Source organism: Camelus bactrianus, chromosome 10 (assembly GCF_048773025.1).
Source record: "Camelus bactrianus isolate YW-2024 breed Bactrian camel chromosome 10, ASM4877302v1, whole genome shotgun sequence".
NCBI classification, from domain to species: Eukaryota; Metazoa; Chordata; class Mammalia; order Artiodactyla; family Camelidae; genus Camelus; species Camelus bactrianus.
The window spans coordinates 14,266,868-14,294,372 of NC_133548.1; the positions used below are offsets into that span (position 1 = coordinate 14,266,868).

General features: G+C 55.3%; 1 protein-coding gene and 1 long non-coding RNA gene across 12 annotated transcripts; one reads left to right on the forward strand and one right to left on the reverse strand.

Moving 5' to 3' along the window:
- Positions 1–1,215: 1,215 nt before the first annotated feature.
- Positions 1,216–8,947, reverse strand: SLC39A13 (solute carrier family 39 member 13). 9 transcript variants are annotated; one of them, XM_045523760.2, is made up of 10 exons: positions 8,788–8,947; positions 7,013–7,321; positions 5,197–5,310; positions 4,764–4,888; positions 4,275–4,379; positions 4,074–4,163; positions 3,286–3,336; positions 2,840–2,968; positions 2,556–2,655; positions 1,216–2,463 (listed from the first exon to the last, which is right to left on the reverse strand). In XM_045523760.2, the coding sequence occupies exons 2-9, from the start codon at positions 7,311–7,313 to the stop codon at positions 2,593–2,595; spliced, it is 978 nt and encodes a 325-aa protein (XP_045379716.1). In that variant the 5' UTR covers positions 7,314–7,321; positions 8,788–8,947; the 3' UTR covers positions 1,216–2,463; positions 2,556–2,592. The 9 variants fall into 9 exon arrangements, 8 of the variants coding, with proteins under 8 accessions (XP_045379716.1, XP_010962852.1, XP_045379713.1 ...); XM_010964550.3 differs by having other exon boundaries at positions 2,836–2,968; XM_045523757.2 differs by having other exon boundaries at positions 2,836–2,968; positions 4,764–4,903.
- On the forward strand, positions 5,843–27,436 carry LOC123619559 (uncharacterized). Of its 3 annotated transcripts, XR_012509593.1 has the most exons (5): positions 5,843–6,610; positions 6,806–6,872; positions 7,959–8,023; positions 17,847–17,987; positions 18,623–27,436. It is a non-coding gene; the product is annotated as an uncharacterized LOC123619559 (long non-coding RNA). The 3 variants fall into 3 exon arrangements; XR_012509594.1 differs by lacking the exons at positions 5,843–6,610; positions 6,806–6,872; positions 7,959–8,023 and adding an exon at positions 11,157–14,062; XR_012509595.1 differs by lacking the exons at positions 5,843–6,610; positions 6,806–6,872; positions 7,959–8,023 and adding an exon at positions 14,345–17,602.
- Positions 27,437–27,505: the final 69 nt, after the last annotated feature.

The following is a 27,505-nucleotide window of genomic DNA, read 5'->3' on the forward strand; positions in this document are numbered from 1 at the left end:
CCTCTTCCTGTCACCTCCCCCGAGAGGACATGCTCAGTCACAGAACCACTGGCTGCCATCTGGAGTTCCCCTCCTTCTGGTCCCAATGCCTCCAGGCTAGCCTTAGATTCTAAGCTGCCATCCTGAGTGTCTGGGTGCACCCCCATTGTGCTCTCCTTGGTGATCCCACTGACTCCCCCCACCCTGGGAACCCCAGCACGGCCTCTGAAGTGTGCTGGTTCTGTCCCTGTCCTGGGCTCAGCTTCCCCAACTCCAGCATCCCCCCCTCCCTGTCCCTTGCCCCGGCCAGGGCACCCGAGTGAATGCAGCCACCGCCTTCACCCCCTACCTTGGTGTCAACACCTGTAAGTGGGACTCCATGGCCTCCCTCAGTGGGCTGCGTGCGAAGACTGCACGTGCATCTGCCACCCAGCAGGGACATGACAGGCTAGGAGCTCCAGTGCCTGCCGATGGGAGGGTGGGGGCTGGCGGGACAGCCCTGGGTTCCTTCCTTGCTTTTTGGTCCTTAGTATGTATGTCACAACTGGGTGAAGCAGGTCCCTTTAGCTGAGGATGCCGAGTCAGAGCCAGGCACTCTCAGCTGAGGGTGCAGCCAGTTTGGGTTTCACAGCCCGTGCCAGCCTCTGATGTGGGGCAGCCGTGCTCTCCGCCAGCAGCTTACTGAAGGTAGAGGAAAACCCCAGACTGCACTGTTCTCCCAGTGGCACTGGGGAGGCAGCTCCCCCCAGTGCCTGATGCTGGCTTTACACTCAGCATATTCACTAGAAGTGAGGGTATGATTTAGAATTAAGGTCTCATTTTTCCTTTTTTCTTTTTAATGAAAAATAACTTAATTTCATGGAGGCCAGACCTGGAAATGACTGTGGATGGAGCTCCCTTCGTGGTTAAGTTACTTGGGACACGCCTGGGTTCGAAGGTCTATAAAATGAGGACACCACCCTTGGGGGTGACATGGGCTTTAACAGCCTATAGCCAGGCTTGTATTATTGGTATAAAAAGCTAACAAAACAAGCCAGGGGAACAGGAAATGTATACCCTGTTCTGAGAAACACCCCAAAAGTTCAGAGACAAAACAAGGGCTGGAAAGGGGATGGTGGTGGAGGCAGCTGGGCGGCCTGCAGGAGCTAGGCCCGCAGAGCAGCCAACCTGGCTGGAGCATGGGGCGCCGGGAAAAGCCCTGCTTGACCATGGGCTCTCTTGCACAGAACAGAGGCAGCCAGTTTGTGTATATTTATTTGTATCTCATCTATAGAACAGGTATTTACAGATAGAAACGGAACCACAGCAGAACTGCTGTAAAAACCATTCAGACCCTCTCGATGGCTACTTCTCCGGACGCCCACGGTCGAGCAGCAGGGCTGGAGCCTGGCTGTGGAGTGGGCCAGCTGAGTACCTGGGCGTCAGCCAAGGGAAATAGCTGGGGATTATGGCTTCAGCATTCTCCCAGAGCACATTCCTGAGTGCTGACAACGTGGAGCCCTCGCCACCCCCACCTAACCCCATCCGAAATGGGACAGGAAAAGGGGCCCGAGCTGGGAGGGGCAGCCACAGCTCACTCTCTTCCTGCCCCCAGAGTGTCTGCCTGGACCCTGTGCCGGCATGAGCATCCCTGAGCTGACTGGGAGGCCTCTCTGGCCCTGGGCTGCTTGCTGCCCTGCAGGCTGCTGTTTGGCAGCTGGAGGTGGCAAGAGCTGCTGGCACCGCCAGGGAGCAGTCACTGGGGGAACAGGAGCTAGCCCAGGGCATGCAGCCACGTGGAGAAGGTCTTAGAAAGCATCTCCCAGCTGTGTGTGGAGACGGTAGGACTGTCAGTGCTGAGGGGGGCTGGGGCCACATGAGCACCTGCCTCTCCTTCCTTTGGCCTTGGAGCTGCTGAAGGAAGGGCCGGGACACTGGACACAGCAGAGAAGGTGCCCAGCCTTGGTTCCTGGCTGCCTAGGGCTGGGTGTGTCCGCAGAGGGGTTTACTCCCTCGGGCCAGGGACCCATGAGGCCCCAGTAGGAGACAGCTTTGGGGCTCCCTGCAGCCCTGGGCTCCTTGAGCTGCTCTTACTCTTCTTGGGGTCCTAGGGTGGAGAGGCCCCTGCTTGGGACCAGTGCTCCCATTCCTCACTGCTGACTCCAGGAGGTGGAAGATAACAGGGTGGCAAGGAGAGAAGACCACAGTGTGGCTAGGGGCAGGCCCAGGCATTGGGCCCTGGGCCCAGCACACGAGGGATCACAGTGTCGGTCTCGCACACACCTCTGGTCACCTGTGTACACCACACACACACACACACACACCATCCTCTTGTCTGGTCGGAGGCTCGTTCACTCTCTGCCTCACACACACGGTCAGAGTGAATCCGAGTCTCTTATTGCTTGCAGGGGGTGGGAAGTCAGGGACGGTTACTCGACGAAGAGTGAGAACAGCACCATCACCACGATGCCCATGCAGAGCAGAAGCACCTGCTGCAGGGAGCGCCTGTGGGGAGAGGGGCTGGGGCTCAGAGGGTGGCACTGGCTGAGAGGGAGGGGCAGAGGCCCTGCAAATGGCATTCCCAGTGGGTAGCTCACCACGGGTCATCTTCCTCCAGTAGGTCGGGCAGCACGTTCACCAGGGCAATGTAGAGAAAGCCGCCAGAGGTGAAGGGCAGCATCCAGGCCACAGTCTCCTCTGCAGGAGGAGAAGCCCTGACTGGCTGGGAGTCCAGGGGAGCCACGTGTACCACACCCCCTCCCATAGAGTGGACTCAGGGCAGAACTCAGCTAGATACCAGGGGCAGGGCAGCTGTGCCCTTTGGCTGGGGCCCTTCTGCTGACCGCCACCTGCCGCCACCACCCACCACGCCCGTACCTACTCCCTTGGGGGACTGCGTACAGATGGCGAAGCAGGCGCCCAGCAGGCCCCCCAATGCCGTCGAGAGCTGCAGCTTGGCTGCGCTCCATCGGTCAAAGCCGGCCCGGAGCAGGATGGCAAAGTCGCCCACCTGAGGGGAGGTCCGGATGATCACTCTGGGCCCCAGTGGGGCCAGATCCCCTGAGCACCTCAGGTATGGACATGCACACTGAGCCCCCTGCACCAGCCCCACGGCTGGGACCCCTCAGCCCACATCCCCTCAGCTGAGCCCTTAGTCTCCAGGGCATTGGAGCACGGCTGGGATGGTGGCTGCAGCCTGGCAGGCTGAGCAACTCCAGGCCTCCATGGTCCAGCACCCCCAGCCTACCATTGCCGAGCAGTCCCACCCCAAACCCCTTCACCAGCTCCACGCCCACAGGCTGATCTTGGGAACCCTCTGGCACTCACCTCATGGGGGATCTCATGCAGGAGGATGGCCATGGTGGTCAGCAGCCCGATCTGTAGGGAGGTGGGCCGTGGGGTCTGTGCTGAGGGCGAGGGCACCCACCTGTCCACTCACTCTACAAATGTTTGCTCTGCTCTGAGCGCCCTGGCTGGGTACCATTTGGCTACTAGAAATACATCAGCAAATGAAACTGACAAGGAACCTGCCCTCAAGAAGCCAACAGGCTGGATGGGAGAGGCAAGGGTTGAGTAAACACACAAAGAACCATGTGATTACACACCATGACAGGTGCTATGGGGGAAAGGTGGACTGGGTGCCAGGGCACGAAGGGCCTAATTTAGATCAGCAAAGGCCTCTTGGAGGAAGTGCATTTTAGTTGAGCCCTGAAGGATGAAGAGCCAGCAGTTTGAAGAGTGGGAGAAAGAACATTCCAAGTAGAGCTAACAGTGAGGTAGAGGCCATGAGGGGAGAAGGAGCTTGGCCAGTTCAAGAGCAGGCAGACCTTGGGGCAAAAGCACAGAGGGCAGAGAGAGGGGGGTGGAGGGACAAGAATCTAGAAGCAGGCAGGGGCCTGGCAGAGGCCTATGACTGCAACAAGGAGCAGGAAGAATAGACCAGTGGTTCAGGAGAGCAGCAGGGAGGACTGTGGCTTAGGTGAGGGCCTTGTGATGGAGGGAGCAAGGAGCAGATGGACTGGGGAGCTATTCTGGAGGCAGAGCCAACTGGCTAACACACGCCCCCTCATTCCCACTGGAATGGCCTGGACCCCACTCGCCTCAACCCCACTCACCTTCTTGCTCACTAGGAAGCTGGCAGCCACAGCCAGCCCGTGAGTGAAGTTGTCTATGGTGTTGGCCAGCAGGTTGAGATAGCCACTGACCTGCATGAGGGGAGAGAAAGCTGGGCTGAGCCAGGCAGTCAGGGCTGAGCTGGGCCAGCCACTCGGGGTGGGGCGGCTGCAGGAGGAGGGGGCCCTGAGAGGGCCACTCACTTTGATGCTCCGGACCATGGCGCTCAGGCCGGGCTCTGCAGCCGGCTGGGCCAGATAGTGGCCTCCACTGAGCGCGGCAGCAGCTGCGGGGTCTTTGCTGGGGGCCTAGGGCCAGGAGAAGGAGGGAGAGGTGACATTAGATGCCCCCCACTCAGCCAGGGTAGACAGAAGGGGAGTGAGAGATGGAGAAACAGACGGAGAACACCCCTTTTATCTGACTAGACTTTGCTGCTTGATCAGCTGGGTGCCCCCAAACTCGACCCTCTGCCTCCAACCCTGGTGTCACTGTCAGTCTATGGGAACCAGCCACGGCAGGAGCTGATGCCATCACTCCCCAGATCCTTCCAAACAAGCTGGCCCAGCCTCCCAGAGCTCCCAGGAAAGGCAAGAGATCCTCTTTTCAGGGCTTGACTCCAGAACCTGGGCCTCCAGGCCCTGGCACCACCACACAGAGGCTGACCTGTGTAGGCCCTGGGGCTTGGGGCTCACCTGGCTAGTCCCCTCCTTCTCCTTGCTGTCCAAGAACATCTTCTCCAATGCCAGGAAGGTCAGGAAGCCGGCAATGACCCACAGTCCCAGTTGCTGTTGCTGCTGCAGGCTCTGCCCCTCACCACCTGCAGGGGGCAGCACTGACAGGCCAGGCCCAGCCAGGGCCACAGAAGGGGGACCATTTGTAATGGGACCTAGTCCAAGGCAGTGATGGGGCAGGGCGCTAGGACTGGCTCGTGGGGCAGCTGGGCCCCAGGGACTCCCACAGGGACCAGGCAGTGGGACCAGGGCAAGTTCCCTGCCAGATGCCCTGAACCCCTCTCACAGTCAATCTGCAGAGCAGGCAGGGCCTAGGCCATCCCTGGGCATGGGTACCAGTTCCCACCCACTCACCCCTGCCACCCTCCCACCCGCAGCCTGTGGCCTCACTTACCAGGGCTGGCGCTGTACGTGTAGGCCCACGCTTCGGGCAGCAGGTGGAGAAACACATTGCCCAGGAGACCCCCCAAGGCAAAGCTGAGCAGCTGCTTCAGGCGCCGGGCTCCAGCTACAAGGCAGAGATGTGGGACCTGGGGGCTGAGCCACACCCAGCTTACTGGGCTCTTCATGTGGTCCCAACCATATTGCAAGTCTCCAGAAGGCTGGACATGGGCGGATGGCCTTCCTGGGCCCCCGCCTCCAGGCCCAGCAAGGGCTGGTAGTGGGCAGGAATACACCACAAATTGCAGGCTGACTGTGCAGCCTCCACTGCTTCAGGGTTAAGAGACTGGGCTTGGGAGCCCAACAGTTCTCAGCTCCCCAACCCACCAGCTGGTAACCTTGGGCAGATTACTTCCGGAACTGTTTCCTCATCTGTAAGTGGGGGACAATTGTATCTATCTGATAGTGATCTTGTGATAATTTAATGACAATGCATATGGCAAATGCTTATTAAATGGGAATTTTTCTCTGTTACTCTCAGAAAAGTGGCGGAGATTTGAGGACTTTTGCAGACTTGCAACATCTGGAGTTGGAAGTGCCCTAAGGGGGCCATGTCGAAACCCTTGGTTCCACAGACAAACTGAGGCCCAGAGGGAAGAGGCAGCTTGGTGGTGGGGTGGGATCCCAGGGGAAGCTGCTGCTTCCAGGCTGTGTGACCTTGGGTTCCTCGAAGAACATCTCTGTGCCTGTGCTTCCCCACTTGTAAAATGGAGCTAATAATCCAAGTCCTCCCTAGGTTGACCTCACAGGGATGCTGTGAGAGGGGCTGAGCTAACGCACAGGCGTGACAGCAGGGCCCCGGGAGGGCTCTGTTCACAGCGGTGGCGCCAGCCCTCAGCCCACTGCCTGGCACAGATGCGTTCATAAACATCTGCTGAATGAACAGTTCCTGAGCCTGGCAGGCAGCACAGGCCCTGGGACCCTCATTTCAAAGATTCCTGGGGCTCTGGCCCAGACCTACTATGTCACACTCTCAGGTGGGGGCGACAGGCACCTGCATTTTTAGCAGCTCCCCATCTGATCTTGTTTATTTTTCATTACAGAATGTCACCTTTGGATAGATGGTACAGGCAGTCAGCCAAGGAAAAGCCTCCGCCACGCCTGCGCCCACATCCCAGACCCCCTCCCCAGAGGCAGGCCGGCTATCAGCCCCGCATGTGTTTCTGGGTGAGGCCGCCCCAGGGGCTCTGGGTCTGAGCACTCTCGCACTAAGAGCAGAGACTGAAGGGAGAGGCAGCACTTCACTCTCGCTGCATCCTGGTACCCAGCATGGGCCCGCGAACACGGAGCATTTTCCCTGCACCGAGCAGTCTTCTAAGCACTTTACCAATATGAGTTCACTGGATCTTCACCATAACACCTATGGGGTAGATATTGTTATTATTCCCATTTTTAAGGTTGGGAGCTTGGGGCAGAGCGAAGTTAAGGAATTTGCCCAATGCCACCCAGCTGGTAAGTGGCAGAGCCAAGATTTGAACCCAGGCAGACTGGCATCCATATTTCCAGCCACTATCTCTACTGCTCTTGGTGACTGATTGCTCTTATTCTTTTGGCATAAACAGATGCACAAATGAATGAACAAACGAGCACGGCTGGATCCCTAAACACACACTGCCTCACTGGACCAAGGTGAGGAATGGTGCTCGGTCCCCACCCTCTACCTCAGACACACTGTGACTCGGAACTCGAGACCTGGCTCTCCTGGGAAAAGCAGCAGCATGTTTACCACGCTGCTGGCTGCCCATGGGTGCCAGAGGAGGGTCACCAACCTTCTGAGCGCAGCGTGGTCCCCATCTCCAAGGGAATGATGAGCAATGGGAAGACCCCACTGAGTCCCACCATGAGTGAGCCCAGGAGGGAGCAGATCCAGGTGTCCAGCCTCTCTCCACTCAGCAGGGCCCCCCAGGACTCACTTTCCTTATTGTCCAGGCGACAGGCCGCTGCCGAACCCCGGCTCCAGAGGGCCTGCTGGGAACCCCCAGCCCCCACTAGGAGCTCCAGGGCAAGAGCAGTGAGGAAGAGGAGCCTTTGTCCCGCCATGCCACAGCCAGGGCAGGGACATCCAGGCATACCACGTGCTGAAAAAACACAAAGGCCACTTACGTGAGCAGCCACCCTTGGCCGCACACCTGCTTAGGAAACGTGGCATCTTAACCCTCCCCCCACTCCCAATGGCCATGGCACCTGCTTTCCAGCCTGCCTCCCCCAGGGCCTCTGAAGATCTGAATGATGGGTGCACGAGCCAGGGGGCTCTGCTCCACACTGCACTCCCACACATTTTTTCCTTGGGAGCCAGCTCCAGACTGTGTGTCAGTGTGTCCGCCTGAGGCTAAACTTTTTTAATGACAGGGCGAGGCGCTGGCTGGGTTCCCCTCAGCCACCGGTAGGCCCGGCCCAGCTGGGTGTCTGGCTGCCAGGAGAGGCTATGCCGCCAGGATGAGCCCCAGTAAGGACACCCCCAGGGACAGAGGCTGGCCCTGTCTAGCTTGCTGGGGCGACATTAGGAGGTGCAGGTGGGGAAACCAAGCAGCTGAGCTAGGTCAGGACCACCAGGGCTTCTTCCTAGGAAATGAGCCCCAAATCTCTGGGCACAGAGACAGACAGCAGATGGGACTGAAGAGAGGATCCTTCATTTAGGAGCTGCGGCACAGATGCACACAGCACAGATCACAGGCTTAGGAGACCTGACTTTGACTTTGTGCTCTGCACTTACAGATGCTTGACTGGGCAAGACCTGGAAGCCCCTCTCTGGTCTCACTCTCCTCCTCTGTAGGATGGAGGTAAGTACTGCCTCCCTCAAACAGTCACGAAAATGAGATGAGCCTGCTAATCAGGTGAATGTGCCTGGCATGGAGGAGGCAAAGCGAGCCCTCCTCACGTTGCCGGAGCCCAGGGCGCTGGGCAGCATAAGTGTTCCCAGCCGGTGGATCACAGGACCTGGATGTGAGTCAACCAAGAGGGAAGTTCAATCTGGAAATTCAGGCACGAGGTTTAAATGTGGTTTGTCCTGCCTCATACTGGCTGTGATCTTGGGCCTGTGATGTCCCTGCCTCAGTTTCCTCTTCTGCTGATGGAGGCAGGAGGGAGGGAAATCAGCTGGAAAAGATGCTCGGGTCTAAGATCTCCAAGTCTTAAAGGGACCCTGATGATGGAACTTGCTGGGCTCTACTGGGGATCAAAGGCAGGACTGCGCCAGGCCGGACTTGGACGCGGAGGCGGGTCATGTAGAGGTGAGGGGACCAGAAGTTTGGGATAGGGGATGGGGTGCCGAGAGTATCAGAGAGAGAGAGAGGAAAGGGAGAAAGCAAGAGCGGGAGCAAGAGTGAGAGAGGCAGAGTGCGAGACAGATGCGGAGGAGGAGAGAGAGGGAGAGATGCAGAGCGACGCGTGGGGAGAAAGCGGAGAAGAGCCCAAGGAAGTTGAACTCCCCGGCTCTGGGCGAGAGGCCCAGGTCTCACCAGGACAAGCCGGGCCGGGGTCAAGGGTATGGGCAGGGTCCGTCCCGCCCGGGGCTCAGGCCCTGGGGGGTCGGGCGGTCACTCACCGAGCGGCAGCGACGGCGCTCCGGGCGGCCCCGGCCATCCAGCTGCGGCGCCGCGCCCCGCCCCGGGTCTGCCCCTCCCGGCCCGGCCGCCCGGCCCCCGGCCCGGAGCCGCCCCCGGCGCGCAGCCACGTCACACGGGACCTGTCCGGAACCCGGCGCGCCGCGCGCCGCGGGTTCGGGGGAGCGGCAGTCGGGCGCGCTTCCGCCTCCCGGCCATGGGGGACCCGGGCGGCTGGCGCACTTCCGCTCGGGCCGGACTGGGGCGACGGGGAGGGTCGGGCGGAAGTGGGAGCCCCGTGGGCACCGCGCTTAATCGGGCTGGGCAAGGCGGGGGCGGCGGCTCCACAGGGACCGCGAGCGGCCGGGTGGCTGGGCTTGCGGGTCTGGCCGCTGCTTCCTCTCTCGGGCCGCAGTCCCGGCCGCGGCCGCACGAGGGCGCGCTCGGCTGCCAGACTGCACCGCCCCGGGCCGGGGTCGGGGTGGGAGGTTGGCTGCGGCGCTCCTGCTCTGAGTCAGCCGGGCCTGGCTCCTCCATGAGCAAGGGAAAGGGGAAGTGCCTGCCGCAGGGAGGGGCCTAGCCCCGGGAACCTCAGAAGAGGGAATTTTATTCTTACTCATCGAATTATTTTTATGCTTTGGTTTTTCACTGGGAACCTCAGGCCTTTGTCTCCAGGGCTTGTAACCCTTTGGAGTCCAATGCATGGTGGCTTGACACTGCTGCTGGTTACTCCAAACCTAGGGGAGCAAGGGCTCTCTGTACTTCCCTCACCTCAGACTAGGGTGGCAAACAATAACATTATTATATCTGCAATTTACTGAACACCTATGACGTGCCGTTCACTCTACTTGCATTACCTCCCTCAATCCTCAGTCTGTCACGTTGAAGTGGGTACCTTTAGCCCAGGGTTACACAGTAGCACAAATGGCAGAACCTTGATAAACCTGGGTGTCCCTGAACCCGAAGCATATGCTAGCACCTCTCATTTCTAGGTCATGGGACTCTGGTTCAGCATTTCCACTTTGCATCCTTCTCTGGGAATCAGCCAGGATTATAAAACACTCAGGAAGGGGCACTAGGGTATTCACTCCGGCAGAAATTGTGACAGGGTGGGGGTCTCCAAGCCTCTGAACCCCATCTGCCTCTTATGGTAGTTCCTTCATCCATCCTGTGTTGCTCTTCTTCACTGGGGGCTCTGAGGACACAGAGCACTCACATACCGCACCAGTTGCTCTGTTCCACCTCACACTCCAATGTCTGCCCCTCTTCGACTCCCAGCTTGAAAAAGGAGGATCAGCTTTCCTCTGAAAGCCCCTTGTCTGCCTCACCCCCCAGGCCCATAGGTCTGCGGGGGACACCCTTCTGTTCCCCTCCCTCGGTTCTGAGGTGGAACCCCCAAGTTGGTTACTTTGCAAGGGGTGGAAGACACTCAGGGATGCTGCTTTGGGAACTCTTAAGATCCCCCCCCATATATGCAAATCACTCCATCATATGCAAAGCACTTCATAATATACACATGATTTCACAATAACACAGTCAGCATTCCCACCTCTGGGGGCTGAGGGCTGCTGGCCACCACCAAGGGGATAAGCAAGACCCAGCTGGAAACACCACTTGCTACCTTCTCAATGCCCTTTCCTCTCATCTGGCCTGCAATTTTCACCATCAGCATCAGACTCCCTAACGGATTAAAGAAACAAGCCTATTGGGGGTGGGGATGGGACTCTAGAAGATGACCATGAGCCAGGAGGGCCAAGTGGGTGGGCAAATGTGACTGTTAAAAACTGTGAAGTATATCTACCAGAGGTTCCAGGTATGGATGAGTGAGAAAAGAGAGATGCAGTAATATTTGTTTAATATAATCTACTAATTTAAAATAACAACAAAAAAGAGCCTTGTATATGTACATGTGGTTATAGGTATTGGTATGTACAAGTCCAAGTATAATTATGAATAAATAAAAAATACAGAAACATTAGAGTGATAATATGTATTCCCTGGGTTGGGGAGGAAAACATATAAAAATATAAAAGGAAATACTGTATAGGACAGGGAACTATATTCAATTTCTTGTAATGAGCTGTAATGGAAAAGAATCTGAATATATATATATGTATATACATGTATGTATATATATGTATGTATAACTGAATCACTTTGCTGTTTCAACATTGTAAATTGACTACACTTCAATAAAAAATAAGAATTAACAATATATAAAAGGACAAATTTTAAAAACACATTAAAACACATAACGATCACATTTATGCAATTATGTAAAAATAGATACATAAAAGCTTTTATATATATATATATATATATATATATATATATATATATATATATATATATATATATGATGGCCTTATAAATCAATGTTTAAGACAACTAGATTCTAGAACCAGACTTCCTGGGGCAGATTACTTAACTCCCTATGCCTCAGTTTCCTCATCTGTAAAATGGATTACTATATTGAACAGTTATGAATATGAAGTAAATGAATATACACAAAACACTTACAACTATGCCTGGCATATGGGAAATTCTACTTAAGGATTAGATATTATTATTTACGTGTGTGGATACGTGACTATAAAGAAAAATTACAGTGATGAAAAGAACAGATAAAGACACAGGGTGAGGGCTACTCCTCTCCTCTCCTTGCTGAGCACAGATGAATGTTTTCCAACACATCTGTCAATCCATTTGGAGGCCTCAGGGACTTCCTGGGTGTGGTGCTGGGCACGAGCCTGGATACTGCTTGGCTCTGTGTGGCTGGGAGGCATCTGGGGTTGGGGGGCTGCAGACCCATTTCTCTGATTTCACTGAGCTGCCCAGGGCCTCACTTTAACACGTTGTTCTTGGCTCTGGTATCCTTACTGGGGGCCTTTCTCGGCAACCAGGCCCCAGCCCTCTATTTCTGGAAGGTGGGACTGCTCCTGAGCCCATTGACCAGGTGATGGTTGCGAGACCAGCATGGCCTGGCGTCGCCAGTGCTCTGACAACCCTCCCCACTCCTTGGGCAGTCCAGGGCTAGAGCTAGAGGCTCTAGGCTGCAGGTGGATGCACATTCCTTCTGCTTCCAGAGTGTGGCCTTCTGTGAGACAGCAAGCCTTCTTCTTGTCAGAGCTTTCCGTGGGGATCTGCAGGCAGGTAGCAATCTCTTATAAAAAAGCATCTAAGGCCAAGGGTGCCCGAGTTCATGGCTGAAAAGAGGCAGAGCTGGCTGCTTACCCAGAGCCTGCCCCTCTGGAACTTCCAACCCTAACCCCTTTCAGGTCGTTCTTCCCAGAGCAGCCTTAGCTCCCTCGTGAGTTCCTAGGGTGCCTACTCCCCGGAGTCTCCAGCCCCGGCCAGAGGATGGCCCCACTAACTCCACAGAACCCCTGCACCTGTGCCCAGTCTCCCATGGGGCGGCCCGTGTGCAGCGTGTACAGCCAAGCCTCACGACTTTCCCTCTGGCCTCTCTGCCTTTACCGTCCCCCTTGTTAACTCCCACCCCACCCCTGGCCTGGCCCGTTTTTCCCTTTCCACCATCTCTGCCGATTGAATTCCAGCCCGTTTACGAGGCCGCTTCCTCTCTGAAGTCTTCTGGACCTGTCCAGGCCCGCAGTGCTGTGTGTCTTTGGGGCCCTGAGCCCTGTCCCCTGAGTCCACAGGCCTTCCCCCCAACCCCAGCCCTGGTGGGGTGTTCTGGAAAGAAAGACAAGCTCTTGCCTATACCCTGAAGAGAAGTGTGTTCAAATGAATTTAATGTCTCCCTTTCCCCTCTCCTGCCTCAGGAGTGCAAAGTGGGATGAAATCCCCGTGCACTAGGTACTGTAATCTGAGCCTCCGCAGGGCCCTCTTTTATTTATGTTTATTGATAGATTTGCTTACTGGTTACCCTTTCCCCATCCCATCTCCCTGCTTCCTTCTTGATAAAATTTGAATCTTTTCAGTCTTTAAAAAAAACAGAATAGACAATATTCTATTCAACTTGGCTTTTTTTTAATAAGGGAAAAAGCTGTTTTAAGGTTTTTTTTTTAAACATTATTTAGTGATTTTTTAAACAATTATTTTCATACAGGTCCTGCATAACTCTTCGTAAGTTTACTTTTATGTATTTTACTTTTTGTAATATTTAAAAGAACGTATTTCCCATTATATTTTAAATGTAGCGCATAGGAAGGCAAATTGTTTTTATGCATTCCTTTGAAATCTGGTAAGCCAACTACATTTTCTTACTGGTTCTAATCATTTCTCAGTATTACTCTTAAGTCTTTTGGGTGGGTAATCATGTCATCTCCTAATAACAAAAGTATTAGAAGGAAGGAAACAACATTGTTTTCTGTAGAGTTATGCTTTGGCCTGGTTTTGAACTTCATAGGAAGTGTTTGTCTTCTGGGACTGGCTTTTTCACTTAATACTATGGGTTCTAAGTTTCATTTATGATATTGTGTGAAGCCTGTTCATTTGCTTGCACTGCTAGACCATGTGCCACTGTGTGAAAAGAATCCTCTATAATTTATGTACCCATTCTTTTTGTCAGTAGGCATTTGGATTATTTTCTAGATTTTTGTTATTAAGAAGAGTGTAGCTTTGAATGTTCTCCTTGTCTCTCGGAGCACATACCCAAGTTTCTCTTGATTTTAAGCCTAGAGGGGATCTGCTGGGCCTCAGCTTTATAAGATAAGACCAGATTATTTTCCCCAGTGGTTGTATGGAGTTGCACTTTGACTAGCAATGCATTGGAGATTCCGCGGCTCCACCTCTTCTCCAACACTTGGTGCTGTCAGGCTCGTTAATTTTTGCCCTTCAGACTGTGTAAAGCAGCATCTTATTGTGGTCTTCATTTGCATGGTGCTCATCACCAGTAAGCCTGGGCATCCCTTAGATGTTCATTGGACGGATGTGCTGCTGCTTCTGTGAAAAGGCCTGTTCACGTCTTTTATTTTTCTGTTGGATTACTTGTTTTTTTCCGCCATGGATTTACAAGTCCTTTCCATATTTTTGATGCTTTATCCTTTGTCAGTTGCATGTGGCAGACGTCACAAGTCTGCTCCAGTTTGTGGCTCGCATTTCACTTTCTCTAAGGTGTCTCCACTTCTCTCTTCCCACCCACACCTGTGCCAGGGACGCTGGTGTGCGTGCGTGTGCATGTGTGCGTGTGTGTGCATGTGTGCGTGTGTGTGGAGGAGGGGTTCCCGTGTTCCTCAGAACCCCGTGCAGACCGACCCCACTGCTCCACCTGCTCCCTGGGGCCTTAAGAGACCCCCTACCTGCCTCCCAGATCTGGTGAGGGGGCCTGGTTTGGGGAGCCACAATCGGGCTGGGGTGGGCACTCTGCGGCGGGCACGCTGCGGCAGGGAGGGCCTCACTGCGATGGTGCGCCCCCCTCCCCAACCAGGAGTTATTTATCACTTCCGGCTCTCACCTGGGGGCCGGGCCCCTCTCTGCTCCGCTGGGCAGCAGCCCGCGGCAGCTCGGGCGCTCCCTGGGGGCGGGCGGCCGTGGGGGAGGGGCGCTCCGGGCCGGCCCCTCCGGAGGCCGGGGCGGGGGGCGGGGGTGGGAGGCGGGCGGCCAGGCCTGCGGCGGGGGCTGGGGTGGGGGGGCGGAAGCTGCGCGAGCAGATAAGGGCCGAGGTCGATCCTGCGGTGAGACAGTGCGGGACGAGGCCTCCCCTCCCCAGCCTCCGCCGAGCCCGCCCCCGCACCCTCTGGTCCCAACCCCTAGAGCCACAGTCGGCCGGCGGCCTCCTGCCCCTGACGTGGGGCCTGGCATCCTGGAAGGAGATCCCAGGGAGCAGTAGGGGATGGGGCTCCAGCCTGCTCGGTCCAAACCTCAGTCATCTCAGCTGGAAAATGGGGGTAGGGGTCTCCAGTTACTCCGCTGGGCTGTTGGGGATGGAACAGGTGCAGGCTGGTAAAATCCCTGTGTGGATCTGGGCCCTTTGTAAAGGACGGATACCCTGAGCTCTTCTCATTACCCTAGCTGTACCCGCAGACTCTCCAGGCTTCTTCCCCGTTGTATAGATGGGAAAGTGGGCGTCTTGCCTTAAGTTTCAGAGCCAGGCAGCAGGAAGCAAGTGGGGAGGGGGAGTGGAACCCTTCCCACTGCCCCCAAGCTGGGGGACAGAGCTAGGTTTTGTGGAGCCTGATGCTTCTCCAATCTGCAGGCCTTCTTTAAGAAAAAGATTACAAAACCACAAATACAAATTTGCTGAGGCTTTCCCAGGTCCTTGGAAGGGGCCCAAGCAAGTGAGAAGGACAAGCTTCTTGGTTTCGTGGCCCTACCCTGCAGGCACCCTGGAAAGGCTTACACCCGCCCTACAGGAGAGGGTGAGGCCTCAACATAGTCGCATGGTAGGTCCAAGACAGGACAGCAGGGGCCAAGAGGAGTCCCTACTGCAGCTGGGGCCAACCCCTTGCATGCCCAGGCAGCCCTGTGCCAGCCCGACCCAAGAGCAAGAGCAGTCAGGCATTTGAGGACTGCACCACAGCTAGGCAGGGCCAAGCCTTGCAGTCTCAGCCAGTCATGGCTTACCTTGCCACTCAGGGCCTCTTACCCTGTGGGCTGGTGGTGGTAGAGAAAAATTGCTAGGAGAAAAGGAAGGGATCCCGGCTAGGGCAGTGGAAGTGCATCTGACTTAGAGTCACATGGGTTGGGGTTCAAATCCCTGCAAGGCCATGTGACCTTGGGAAGATTCCTTCACCTTGATTTCCTCATCTGTAAATGGGAGTAATAATAGTACCTACTTGTCAGAGCTGTTATGAGGCTTAAATGAGTCCATGCATGAAGGGCTGAGCGCTTGGCTTTTAGAGATAAATTTCCCTTCTGTGAAATCTCCAGGTCAGGAGAGGCATTTCTCTTTCCATATTAGGGTTAAGTCACCTACCCAGGGGGTGGCCTATCAGTTGCAAAGTTGATATATAAACCCAGGAATGTCTGGCACCAATACCCCAATTCTCACCACCAGGGAACACTGCCCCCTTGGGCCTGTCTTCCCAGGGAGTTAAGTACCATTGCTGGGTGCTCATGCCCAGGGCTGGGAGCCAAGGGGAGCATTTGATTCAGGAGGCTGCTCACCTTTCTGGATTTTATAATCTTTCTGCTCTCATGGGCACCTGAAGCTGGAATTTTTCCAACTCTGATATCCTGGGCCAGGTTGAAGCAGGAGATTCTGATGATGGGGACAGAGCAGGGGAGCTGGGAATAGGCCATGACCATGAGCCTGGGCAGCAGCAACCCCTAAAAGGCTCAGTCTTATTCCTAAGAGGTGCTGCTTTGCCTCATGGTTTGCATAGGATTTCTACAGGGTTGGTGGACAAAAGAAGTGAGTTCTTAGCTCAGGCTGCCCCTCTCTAGCCAGCTAACCTCAATCTTCTGAGTCTCAGTTTTCTCAACTGTGAAATGGGGATAAGAATACCTGCAGCTGTGAGGACCACAAGATGTGTATGTAGGGTGCCTGGTGAATGCCACCAGTCGTTAAAACAGTGTGGCCGTCTGAGGATGGAAGGGGGTGTCCTGGGATGGCAGGAGGTGTGCGCGCATAAGTGGGGAGTCCTGCCAGGGCAAGAGTTTAGGCCTCCGAGGTCTCTGTCTCAAAGATGGAGCGCCTTGGGGGTAGAGCTGGGAACCCCAGCTCCAGCACTCTCCCAGATCAGGACAGGTCAGAGTGAGGTCAGGGGCCCCAGGGGTGCAGAGAAGAGCAGGGAGCAGAGGTTCTCAGGCAGGTGAAAGGGAAAGGAGGGAGGAAGTGGGGGCTTCTGGGAGGAGATGAGAGTGGCAGTCTGCCGGCCACGAGATCACCCGAGGCTCCATTCCATGACCTCCTTTGTCCCTCATTGCAGACTTTCGAGTTAGGCATTTTCCAAATGGGGAAACCTAGGTTCACAGAGGTGAGATCACTTGTCCGGGGTCACACAATGCACGTTCTCTGATGTGTCTGGCTCTGCAGCCTGGACTCCAACAGTTACAGCCTCTTTCTTATCTTATCTGCCTGACAAGGTTGTGAGTGAAGCAGTGTGATCTCAGAGGCTGAGAGGGATCCCGGTCCCTACCACTGCCTCCTAAGAGCCTCTGGCTGTAGGCTGGCAGCCACCCAGGAGACATCACCAGGAGAGTGGGGCTGGGGCCCAGGAGAGTTTGCCTGCAGTGATGGCAGAGACTCCTGGAGTAGGGGAGTAGCTCATCATATCAGGAGCATTTAAGGGGAGGCACCCTGTGTCTCTACCAATGCGCCCCAACAGCGAGGGAGCTGGAGGAAGGTCTGCTGAGAATCTGGGAGCATGGGTCATAATGGGGCCAAATCTAGCCAAAATACTTTTATGTTAAAAATGCATACAGATTTGTGTCCTTTTTAATATGTGGGCTTCCCCTCCCACCTTTAACTTTCCACTCTCAATCTCTACCTGAGTGGATAGTCCAGGAAGACATGCCATGTGCCTTGAGCGGTTGTGTACATCTGGTGCCTTCACCGTGGACCCCAGGCCCTGGGCCCCTGGGTCTGGTTTGAGAAAGTGCAGGGACAGAGTTGAGGTCAAGGCCCTGCCTGTTCTCACAGTCTAGGTCTCTTCCCACCTCTGCTCTGCACTCCTGCCTCTTGGTTTGGCCCTCCCGTCTCCTCTTACAGACATTTGCCCAGCCCAGCCCAACTGTCCCATTGGGAATTCTCAGGATGTCTCACTCATCTCTTCATGCCCTGTGGGGCCTTGTCTGGAGGGGCACTGCCCATCTGCAGCCCTCTCTGCTTGGCAGCCTGGTCCCTCACCTCCCCAGATGAGCACAGGACTTGGGGGATTTCCATGCCCATTCGGAGGAAACTGAGGCCCACAGGTGAGAGGTGCCTGTCCTCCAGGGTACACAACAAGAAGGGCTGTTGGATGCCCAGGAGGTCTCTGGGAAGGTGGGGTGCCCAGGCCTGGGGAGAAGGCATCAGATGTGGGCCCCGGCCAGGGATGCAGGAGGGAGGGGGGAAGGCTGTGGGGCACCGGGGGCTGCCGCCTGGCAGGTCCCTGTGCCCAGGGTAGGGAAGTTTCTTATTTCTCCTGCTCTGACTTCCCCCTTTGATTTATTATAGCCATGAAATGCTCTGCTCTCTTCTCTTTTCCTTGCTGTCCCCGGGGCTGGAGGAGCACAGGCCTCCCAGGCACAGGACCTTGGCCTTGCTGGACTCCCATCTTCTTCCAAAGGTTGAGCCTGGGGTAGCCAGAAATAAGAGGTAAGTTGGGGCAGGTGGGGGTGGGGGTCGGTAAGGAGGGGCCCTAACCTCCCAAAAACTAGCCTGGACAGGACCCCAGGGGCCGGCAAAGTCTCGGTTGGGAAGGGCTGGGGCTGGGCAGAGGGTGTGGCAGGTGTGGACTTGGCAGCAGACAGCTCCCTGGGGTTGTGGGGGTGGCGGGCTCTGGGTCAACGGCCTTGGTGAGGCTTAGGGATGGAGTCCTGTCAGGTCTGAAGGCTGCGCACAGTCCTCGATTGCTAACTACCAGGTCAGAGAAATGGCTTCTCTGTGACCCATGACCCCATATTCTGATTTAATGATGGCCAAAGCAGGCCTGGCTCAGGCTGGTCTGGGGATAGGGCTGAGGACCCAGAGGAAGGCGTGAGGCCCAAAGCTCAGGAGACTGTGGGCACCTCAAGGCTGCAGCTGGACCTCACCGTGTGGCCTGGCCCAGGCAGGTGAGGCCTGGAGTCAGTCTGTCCGGCCCCTTGGCAGGCCTGGAGGCCGGAGCGTTCCTGGTCACCGCTGTGCGGTGCCTGTGGTAATGGGGCTGTTGGCGTTTTGCAATGGGCCGGGGGTGGGGAGGCTGCGCACACATGCTTCCTGTGGTGACTGGGCGCTTCCTGTTTTCTCAGGCGCCGGACTTGCTACTGCCGATGTGGAAACCGGGGCAGCTGCAGCCTGGGTGGCTCTGGGCTGGGTGCCTTGACCCTGCCCAGAGGGGCCTAAGCAGGCCCACCACCCCAGGCCCCAACCCGGGCAATGGACGGCCTGAGTTAACCCCCATACCAGGCCTCCATCACTCCTATCCCCAGCAGCTCCTGCCAAGAGGAAAGGGCCAGGCAGGGCTGTCACTCAAGACTGAGCAGGTGGTCCAGGTGGAAGGTGCAGGGGTGAGAGCTCTGGTCTCAGCTCTGTCCTTTGTTCACTGAGGCCCTTTGGCCATCCCTGACCCACTCCAGGCCTTGGCTTCCTCTTTTGTATGGTGATCGAGGCACCCATGATCTAAAATCCCTCACCCATTTCTGCCCCAATTCTGACATCCCTTAATTTTCCATCCCTTAGTTTTGGGAACAGTGTCAGCGCTGAGGCTGGGACCCTCAGAGAGTGGCTTGGCATAGGCCTTGACAGAGAGGGGACCTGGAGAGACTGAGGGGAAGGAAGAGGAGTGCCAGGTGGGAGGACTAGACTAGGGCCAGGTATGGAGGTGGGAAGGCCAGGACCAAGTTTGGAACTTAAGGTGTTGATGGGACAGACTCGAGAGTGGTAGGTGACAAGGCTGATCTGGATCCAAAGCGGGAGGAAGATTTGAGGGTCCTCTTTATTCATGCAAACTTTAGGAAAGTGTCTGAGACCCCCTTCACATTCTTCCTCAGAAGAAAGACAAATGGGTATTTGGGGGGTGGGGGCAGGGCCAGCCCTTCCCTTCCGTCCACCAAAGAGATGGCTGCCCATGTGGTGTGATGGGGGTGCCTCATGAGGGACCCGAACCTTTCTCCGTGTGTCGGGTGCCTGGAGGTCCAGCATCTGGGCCAGGCTCAGGATTCTGCATTGCCGTCTTCCCGAACCTGTTTTGTTTTTAAGCTGCTATTGCAAGAAGGGGTGGGAGATGACTTTGCTTCTCGTTGAGTTTGCTGACGGCGTCTGACCTCTGGGGGAAGAGTTTCTTTGCAGGAAGGCCCAGGCCTGAGTCCCCGGGAGCTGACCAGTCCACTGACTGGGTTCAGCCACCCCTTCGGCTCAGGAGGTCCTGAGATGCCTGCCTCACAAGTAGCTCCGCCTAGTTCTCAAGGCCTGCCCGTCACAGCACAAGGAGTGGTTCCGGTCAGAGAGGCTTCGGGGACCCCAAGACCCTGAGGCCCAGCCCGGCCCCCGCCATCCTGCCCCTGCCTTGGTGCCTCGGGTTGGCCCAAGTGCTGAGTTGGCAGCTCAGCAGCTGCTCCTGCCCACGGAGGCCCAGTTATAAATAAGCCCAATGTGGCCAAGTCATCAAGTTCTGCCCCAGCTGCACTACCTCAGTGACCACAGGTTGGGGCTGCCCAGAACCAAGCCCACCAGAACCTGCCCACCCAGGCCAGAGCCGGGCCAGCCCAGACGCCTGTCGGGGTCCTCAGATCCAGGGTCCAAGCGTCACAGCTGCCTAGGCCTGGGCCTGCCAGGACTCAGGCCGCAGAAGGGGCAGGGCCCATCCCGCCTGCACGGAGCCAGCAGCTATTTACAAACCGAAACCGGGAGAAGTGAAGTGGCTGCGGCCAAAGTGGCTCCAGGCCCCCAGCCCCCACTCCCACCCCATCCCCGGCCGCCCCATCCCCCCTCTCCTCATGGCTTCCTCTTTCCTTCCCCACACAGCTCCCCAACCTCCCACTGCTCAGCCAGCTCTCTCTGGACAGCCTGCCAGCGCTTCACAGTGACCCCTGCCCCACAGCTGCTTGCCTGGGGGGGTCTCCCTCTATTCCTCACCCCCAGAGCCCCATCAGTCTGGGCTCCGTGGAGCAGCCCCCTCCCACCTGGGCCTAGCCCGCTCTGGCCTGCTCAAGGCATATTCCCACAGTTCTCAGTTCCCCTTCGTGCTTGGAAAAGCTCCAACACCAATGGCCAACATGACGCTGCCCGTCTCCTTGCCTGAGGAGGGAGCCTTGACCTTCTCGGTGGGGCAAGGAATCTGGGGTGCTGTGGTGGAACTCAGGGCACCTGGGGGCTTCAGGGGTCCTGTCTCTGGGCAGGAGGCCCCGGCCATCAATCTCCTCCAGTTGGGTTTTGGCCTGCTCATCAGGCTGGTGTGGGTCACAGGCCCTCGTGCAGTACAGAATTCAGCTGGGACAGGTGGACACTGGGCTCGAGACCATGTCACAGGCTGCTTTAGAACTGGCAGGCAGGATGGTGCTGTAGCAGGGGACTGTTCCACGGAGAGACGACAGACAGCATAATTAATACTCATTTCTAATAATAGACGAAGTCTCTCACGTTGGCGCAGAGGGATATGGTTCACATCAGCCTGTTCGTTCTGTCCCCAGAACAAGCCTATCCCGTTACATCCATCACAGAGTGGACACTGGGGCTCAGAGGCGAACTCACATGGCCAAGGTGGCACAGCTAGTAAGTGTCTGGACTGAGAGTCAGGATTTCCTGTACCCAGTCCCCTTCTCCCTCCATCTGCCTGCCCCTTGCTCCAGCTTGTTGTACCTCAGTCTCCCTCCCCAGGAGGACAGAAGTTTCCCAGCACTGTGACAAGGCAGGAGCTGGGCTGGCCTGAAGCTCGAGGGGGCCTTGGACAGCAGAATTGCCAGGTGGGGTTGTCAGTGCCTAGAGTCCCCTTCCCTGCCCCAAGGGAAGTCTCTGCCTGCCCCATTCCTTGCCCCTCACCAAGTCCAGCTGAGGCACAGCTACAGCCAGAGCCCACTCACCCACAGCCAGCTGGCTGACTGTGTTTCACCTGACTTCTCTGAGCCTCAGAATCCTCTTCTATGAATTGTCATTCCACAAACACAGAGTGCCTACTCCATGCCAGGGCAGGGTGTAAGCCGTCTCTAGAACTAGGACAGACCTGTGGAGAAGGCAGGTGAGTTACAAAACCCTGAGCGCTCTGAGAGGAAAACTGAGGCTGTGGGACACCAGGAAAATGTGATGAGTGCTTCCTGGTGTGAGGAGCCGTGCCACTTGGGTTGGGGCAGGAAAGAGCTCCCTGACAAAAGCAGGGGGGACGAGTGAGTGCTCCATGCTGAGTCACACCCCTGTGCCTTGGCTCCAGCAGTTCCCACGGTCTGAATGCCCTTCCTTCCTCTGGTCCCGGTGAACTCCTACACATCTGTCAGGGCCCATGGACACATCATAGCATGACCAGGCCTGGCCTGGCCTGATGGCTCATCACCTCCCTCCTCCCACCCAGGGCCTGAGCATACCCGGAGGCCAGGCCTTCTCAGCGTCCTTGTCAGCCCCACCCAGGCAGGCATCTGCTCTGGGGCTCGAGCCCCCGCCGTCCTCTGCTCCAAAAAGCACCGTTTCCCTTTTCTGGGTGACCACACGCCATGCACAGGGAATTTCCATCTCGGCCTGTGGAGCCTCTGATTCACTTGGGCCCTTTATGCAGTTAACTCCTTCCGAGTCCGTGCCTCCTGCTCCCGCACCCTGGGCTGCCCCTCATGCCCGCCCTGGATACCTTGGTAGCCTCAAACTGGCTTTGGGGCCCACAGCCTGGAAATCAACTCAGCCCCTAACTCATTGGTCCCCTCAGGGCCCTCTCACTCCCCTCCTATGCCCAGAGACCCCCGTCCCCCAGGCTTCTGGAACACACATGAGGGCAGCTTTGGGCTGAGAGCACAGGCTTTGGAATAAGATAAGTCTGGTCCAACCCTGATTCTGGCCCTTTCTACTTTGCCACCTGGAGCGGTATAAAGATCTGCTCTGAGCCCCACTTCTCATCTGTAAAACTGAGGCAAGTCCTGTCCCGTAGATCCAGTGTGCTGGGCCCATCACAGGGGCTCAGGAGTGATTATTTTTCCTTCTTTGCAAAGGCCCCCTCATTCTATCACCGGGTCCCTACTCCAGCCCTGGGCCCCCTTTCCCCGTCTGGCTTTCCCCTCCCAAGAGCTCAGGCAGGGAGGGGGAAAGAAGTACGGGGAGGGCAGGGGAGGGCAGACTGCTGCTGTCTCAAGACTCTCCTCCGCCAGCTTCCCAGCTCCTCACATTTCTCAGTTTTTCCAACAAGGCTTCAGAGAGGCTAGGGGGTAGGAGCTCCGAGGAGCTGAGGGCCACAGAGATCCTGAGGCCTCGGGGACAGGGCCGAGCCTTCCTCCCCTCAAGAGATGCCTGGTGTGCGCATCACACAGGAGCATCACACATTTCCTCTAATTCTCACAGCCCTGTGTGGTCCGTCCTGTTATTGCCCCCGTTTTACAGATGAGGACACAGAGGCTCTGAGGAGTGACTTTTCCTCAGCCACGCAGTGAACAAAGGGCATGGATGAGATTCAAATCAAGGTCTCTGGAGCCTTCCTCCTAACCTCCACAAGGCTCAGTAAGGAGGCCAGTGAGGGAAACGCGCACTTCAGTGAAACCCTACTGTATACAAGGGGAAGGCTCACCCAGATCGCCTTTCTGTCCTCTCTGCAATGTGGGGGGCTGGGGCTTGTGGACCCCTTGGTAGAACTGAGGCGTCTGAACTTTGGGGAGGGGAAGGAGCTCGCCCATAGGCCGCATAGCCAGCCAATTGTGGGGAAGGATCCAGGGGTACCTCGACAGAAGAGAATGGTGTTGGGGGCTCCATAGAATAGGGGACCTGGTTGGGGGGGAAGTGGCTCCTGTCCTCAGTGAGCAAGCGGGAGGGGGGGTGCTGCCCGTGGTGAGCAGGAGGAAGTCGCTGTGGGTGGCGGTGGGTTTGAGGTGCCGGAGGCTGAGTGATGTGGCCAGGAGGTGAGGTCCCCGTCTGCAGCCCTGGTCAGCAGGAGACAAGGGTGTGGAGGGGGGACCGGGAATCAGGGCATGAAGGAGGTCGGGCTGCTCTGAGATCTGTGCCCCTGGCCACTGGGACTGGGGAGCAGGGGGCAGGAGCTGGCGCTGAGTGCGGGGAGAGACTCTGCAGAGCTGGGGAGAGAGAGAGGTGAAGGGAGAATCTGGGGCACAGCCAGGAGGAGGCGAGCCCTCAAAAGACAGAGGCCTAAGGGAGTGGAAGAGGGTGAGACTGTGAGCAAAGGCCGTGGGAGATTGAGAAAGAGGTTCTGGGAATGTTGAGCAGCGTCTTCTGGCTGGAGGTGGGGGTGGGGCTGGTCCACTTGGGGTGGGGGAGGGTGGGAAGACTGGCTGGACTCCCGGGTGCTGGGGGCCCCAGCACGGGCCTCAGAGCTTTGGACTTCAGCCTGTGAACAAACAAGGGCTAAGGAAGATCTTTAGGTAGGGGAACACCCATGGGAGAAGCTCGAGATGGGAGCAGCAGAGTAAGCACATGTCCTGGGGCTGCTCAGAGCGGCAGTCACCTCCCACCCCACCCCAGCTCCTAGCTGTGTGTTCTCAGGTGCACCCCCTTGCCGACCGACCGGACCGGGTTTCCTGTCTGTAAAATGGCCCTGATGGTAAATTCCCAGGATGGAGGGAGGTGGAATGAGGTAATGCAGGTTGCCTGCAGGGCCTCAGCCAATGTGGGGTCCTTTCCCCTGGCTTTGTCCTGGCCCTTGTCCTGGCTCACAGCACCTTGTGAGTGCCTGCTGTGGATGCGAGCTGGGGTCTCCAGACCTGGGTTTAAGCCTCACTTGTACTTCTGTTGGCTGAGTCATGGGCCACTTCTGAGCCTCAGTTTCCTCAACTGAGGTACCACGGGGATGATAAGGGCCCCAACTTCAGGTATGATTAAGGAAATGAACGCTGCAAGGGTGCTGCTGTTCTCCCAGAGCCAAAACCAAATTCCACCCAATGCCCCCCAAAACTCGCCTGACCTGCCCCTCCGCCCCCTCCTCCAGCTGGCTCTGCTCTCACTGGGGTCCTTGCGGGTCCCCCCTGCCTGGAGCTCTTCTCCCAGATATCTGCTTAGCTGGCTCTTTCCGTCTCTTCCAGGGTTTGTTCAGATGTCGCCTTCTCTGAGGCCTGCCCTGCCCACCCTCTTCAGACTGCAGACTGCCCTCCACCCCACCCCGCCTGCCACCCCCCTTCCCCAGTTGGGCAGTGTCCTTTCCTATAGCTCTTGCTACCATGCAAGTAACGCTCCCACCTACTCTGCTCATGCCCTGTCTTCTCTGCTCCAGAACACGCCCCAGGGGACAGGGATCTTAGCCTGTTTGGTCGCCTGGCCCATAAAGGCCCTGAACACATTATTTGCTGGATACCTTAATGCACCAAAGAGCCAGCACAGTGCTCTGACCAGAGCTTGGGGAGCTCTGAGGGGCCCTAGGAGCCTCTCCCAGTGTCTCAACCATGAGAGGAAGTTGCAAGACGGCCATTTCTGTACACAGGCTCAGCTCTCTTTGGTCAACTTTCCCAGCTCATGCTCTGAGGCCTGAGATTTCCCACATGCCCCACTGCACCCCATGGAAACGGTTCCTGGGAAAGTGGGGAGGGGGGCATTCTCTTCTTTCAGAGGTCTTTTGGTTGAGGGGGTCTGTGGGAGGTGGGGTCGTGTGCCCCATGTGGACTCAGCTTCGAGGACACGGTGCCCACGTTTCCGATTGTGATGCAACAGCACCCAGCCTACCGCCTCAGCCACCCAGCCCAGTGGGGACAAAGGCCACCGGGCCCTCTGTCATCCCAGGCCTGCCTGACCTCCCTGTCACTCAGCAGGGCCCAGCCCTACACAGCCGCCCACAGCCAGTGGGCTGGGGAACAGCGCTGTCATGTGCTGCCGGTGGGAGGGTGGGGTGCTACCACTTCTATCCAGGACAATGTGACGGTATCTCTATATCCATCTGTCTATTTAAGAATTAAAAATTCAGTGCCCTTAAAACTAATACAGTGTGATACAACACTTATATCTCAGTTTTTAAAAATACCTTTGACGTCAAAAGCAGTGTCAAACATTTCTGCATATACTTCAATTTAAAAAAATAAAACATTTTTAATTAAAAAAATTTTCTGTGCATCTACATTATAGAATCTAAATAATTATCTGGTCTTTTTCCCAATGAGTTAAGATAGAGAACTATGTCATTTTCAATATTACTTATAATCAAAGGGCTTTTAATTTCTATTTTAGGTAATTTCTGATACTATTTATTAGTGTCTACAGGGAGATGCGTGAATGTTTTTGACTCAGACTGTATTTGGTTGTGGTGATTTTCACTTCAGTATCAGTCTCTTAATTGTCAAGAATAGCCTTGAAAAATTAAATATAGAGAAAGAATTTATAGCGTTTTAGCTTCTTTCCCTTCCAGCATCTGCAGAAGTAGCCCTTTCTCCTACATTGTTTTCATTTAAGGCAGAAAAATATGTTTGGTTCTTTGCTGTTGAAGGTTGTTTTTTAGAAAAAAGCAAATGTGAAATCATGAGAATTGCCACCTGGAGCCAGTGTTACATTCTGTCCAGCCCAGGAAACGACGTTGAACTCCAGTCTTCCCCCAGCTGTTCCAGTGGACACTCCCCTCTAGCTTCCCTGCAAAAAAACCAAACAAACAAACAAACAAACAAACAAAAAAAACAAAACCAAAAAAAAACCCCACTGCTCTTTGACCAAATATTTCAACTTTGGGGAATTTATGCATTAAGACATACACTTGCGTATGTGTGGATTAGCAAATTTTATCAACTGCAGGATTGTAATAGCAAAAGACTGGAAATAATCTGAATGTCCATTAATAAGAGACTGGTTAAATGATCCCATTGTTTTTAAACAATGGAATACTATGCAGCAATGAAAATGGACCACAGCTACACACAGCAACAAATTGGGAAAAAGAGGCACGACCCAAAAGAATGTTTACACTATGATTCTTTTTGTATGAAGATTAAAATCTGTTAAGAACTAAACTATATTGTTAGAAGTGTTTACATACTTGGGCAAACTATTTTAAAAAGACAAGGAAATGATTACTGAAAAAGTTAGGGTAGTATTACTTCTAGAGGGGGGCAGGTTGTAATCAAGCATTTGGGGGATGCTTTTGTAGTGCTGGCAATATTTTATTTCTTGACCTGGATGGTTGTTACATAAGTGTTAGCTTTATAATTATTCTTTGAATTGTACATAAATGTTTTGTGCAGTCTTTTGTATGAATGAAGGCTCTCGTGATTTAAAAGTATCACAGTCCATCCAAACAGTGGAATACTATATAGCCATTGAAAAGAACAAGACAGCTCCATATGCATGGATTTAGGGGGGAAGAAACAACCAAACCAAAGTGAAGTACAATGTTTAGTGTGCTACCTTCTGTGTAAAATTTAAAACAGAATACATCTGCTTCTAATGCTTTTGTCTATTTAGACTGCCTCTAGAAAAACACACAAAAATCAGGTGACAGGGAATTGGACAGCTATTCCTTTTTTGTACCTTTTGGATTTTATACCCTCTGCATATTCAAAAAATAAAATAATTTAAAAAAACCTCTTTTGCCTTTCATGCCTTGGAGCACCTAAGATTTTTCGTCTCTAACCAATTTATTGCCCATAAGGATGTGAGTCACAGCCCAACATGATGCACCTGGCGACCTCCAGCAAGTCAGGGACAGTCTCTGGTCCCCATTGTTTCCTCTGCTGCAGAAGAGGCAGGCTGGGCACGTGCTCCTCTCAGGTCCCGTCGCTTCCCAGCCACAGGCTGTCCTGTCTCCCCTCCCTCTTCTTGGCCCTCCTCTTCCACCACCCTCACCCTCTTGTCTCTTGCCTCACTTCTCTCTACTCCCTTCTTTGACTTGACTCTTCTTGACTCTCTCCTATTTTTTTTTCCTTTCGCTTCCTCACCAATCCTCACTGCCTTCCCCTAGCCCCATACTTGGCTTCTCTTCCTTCTGCCCCCCTCCCTCACACTAGAATCCAGCCCTTCCTAGAGCCCCAGAAGGCAGATTTCCTGCCCCAGCTTTCCACTCACGAGTGTGACCCTGGGCAAGTCAC